This window comes from Triticum aestivum, chromosome 2B, assembly GCF_018294505.1.
Source record: "Triticum aestivum cultivar Chinese Spring chromosome 2B, IWGSC CS RefSeq v2.1, whole genome shotgun sequence".
Classification (NCBI taxonomy): Eukaryota; Viridiplantae; Streptophyta; class Magnoliopsida; order Poales; family Poaceae; genus Triticum; species Triticum aestivum.
Window position 1 is genome coordinate 87,668,392 of NC_057798.1, and position 2,049 is coordinate 87,670,440.

The window sequence follows — 2,049 nt, forward strand, 5'->3', positions numbered from 1 at the left end:
CGTTCACTGGGAGGGGGATGGCAAGCAAAAGTTTTTTTTGTGTGGCAACTTTACTTGGTAGGAGATGGCAAATCATGCCCTTTTTTGATGAAATTGTTTTCTCTTCTCAGAAATTGTCATGTGTTTCTGAAAAAATGACATCCCCATACAACTAAACTTTCCATGAAAAACGTTCGCAATTGCCATCCTAACCAGCGAACGTACATGTACCAAGATCTCATCACACTAGCTAAAAAACTATAAATATGTCTTGTTAAGATTTGTCAAAAAATATTCACTTGAGAGAGAGGAAGAGTTGAATGTAGCAAAATTGGAGGGATAAACTTGAACTGAATATGTCAGATGTGACAATGAAATTCTTTCTCAAGTCCGACATACAGAAATAAAACATCAAAAGCTTTTGGAATCAACATTGCACAAAACTTAAAACAGCTGCAAAATTTCACAAATTACCTGTGTATCATATGTGCCAACCTGCGTTGTAGGAACACTTAAGCCGCAACTCAAATGAGGTCGACCAAATAGATCCTGAACACAAGGGGGAAAGAAATGACCGACAAGCATATATGCCCAACAAGGCACAACTCAATTGATTAGTAATTTACATATTCACTGTGACAACAATTGACAACATCACCACTATTGAACAAAAAATAGGTAAGCCAAGATATGAAGTAACATCTTGCAGCTCTTTCATTATCATTCAACTCTTCAATTTGTGAGATAGACGAGTCTGAAAAAACTGTACATTCATAGTATGTAAACACAAGATGGTTATGCATACCAGTATAACCTCAATTACTGCCTCATCAAGTGGTGCTGTAAAATGCCCAAACCGGTTGATTCCTTTTCGATCTCCAAGTGCTTGAAGTAACGCCTGAAAGTACAATAAAAAAATAGTCAGCCCAGCAAACTTTCGTATATACAGGTTGTAGAAGCCTAAATTCAGGACAGTCCATTGTGAGGTAAACATAGCGTGCAAATTAGCAATGAGGTCAAAATGGATATCCTAACTTCTGGTAAGCAACAATTCATATAACTATTGTAGAAGTACAAATGTCAATCTAATATTAATAATAGGATAGGAAAGCAACAAACACCGTTCCAATTGCCAAAGCAATATCTTCATTTGAGTGATGATCATCAATGTGAGTGTCACCCGTCGCCTTCACATATACGTCAAACAGTCCATGAGAAGCCAGTTGTTGTAAGTTGTAAACTGAAGTTAATGCCTAACTTTGATCAGAAAAAAGCACACTCACGCAGCAAGAGTTGGAAGAAATTTCTACTGTCAAGCACAATATATACATATAACATAACACTGGACCACTAAAAATACAGCAACCTATGCAAAAGAGGTACTTCTCAAAGAAAAAAAATGCTGCTTGAATTGGTTTGGCTACTTTGGCACTTGATTTTAGTTTCTTTTCATATATTGATTTGACATGTAATGGCTTGTCATACATAGTGGCCACTGTTTTCTGTTTTACACCGATGTGGAATAACCAAGGCCATATATTTCATGATTACGAAGTTCCGTTTTGCCCTTCTTTGCATGAAGAAGTTACTATTTTTTCAGCTAGATGCGAGAGATGACACATTCTTGCCACAAACAAACACAAAGGTCAAAAAACAAAATACCTGCACTACCACAAGCATATGCCGTCAATAAAGAAATCCCCAACCCACAACTATACAGACAAAAGGAGTAAACCATACTCACATCAAGCATGTGATCCAAGGACGGTATCCCTGTGTTGTAGTCAGCAGAGCCGGTGCCGTCAAGGCTGACCTTGACATGCACATTCGTCTCCTTTGTTACCCGAGTAAATAGCATAAAACTACTAGTTTACAGGCTAGGGTTCCAAAAAACTACTACTATTTAATTTTTCTCAGAAAACTACCAATCGCGTGGTCCGCTGTTTCAAAAAACATAAAGTGCCCATAACTAGCGATTTAACCATTTTCCTGACCGCCTGGGCCCACCTGTCAGGGCACGTGGTCACGCACGCTCACGGCGCGGCTGTTGACGGCCGTTAGCCCGTGCGG

At 38.8% G+C, this 2,049-nt stretch overlaps 1 protein-coding gene across 1 annotated transcript; it reads right to left on the reverse strand.

The window, feature by feature from the left end:
* Window positions 1–423: 423 nt before the first annotated feature.
* Window positions 424–1,837, reverse strand: LOC123039006 (imidazoleglycerol-phosphate dehydratase 3, chloroplastic-like). Its single transcript, XM_044462343.1, has 4 exons — window positions 1,726–1,837; window positions 1,101–1,207; window positions 785–877; window positions 424–528 (listed from the first exon to the last, which is right to left on the reverse strand). Exons 1-4 carry the CDS (start codon window positions 1,835–1,837, stop codon window positions 424–426), a joined length of 417 nt encoding a protein of 138 aa, XP_044318278.1.
* Between the last annotated feature and the right edge of the window lie 212 nt (window positions 1,838–2,049).

What these genes read in the sequence shown, in the direction of transcription:
- LOC123039006 (XM_044462343.1), bottom strand. Translation starts at nt 1,837, where the DNA reads ATGCTATTTACTCGGGTAACAAAGGAGACGAATGTGCATGTCAAGGTC. An exon ending in GTCCTTGGATCACATGCTTG is followed by an intron (nt 1,208 to 1,725) that starts ATGTGAGTATGG and finishes TTTACAACTTAC; the next exon opens with AACAACTGGCTTCTCATGGA. An exon ending in CAGTAATTGAGGTTATACTG is followed by an intron (nt 529 to 784) that starts GTATGCATAACC and finishes CCTTGTGTTCAG; the next exon opens with GATCTATTTGGTCGACCTCA.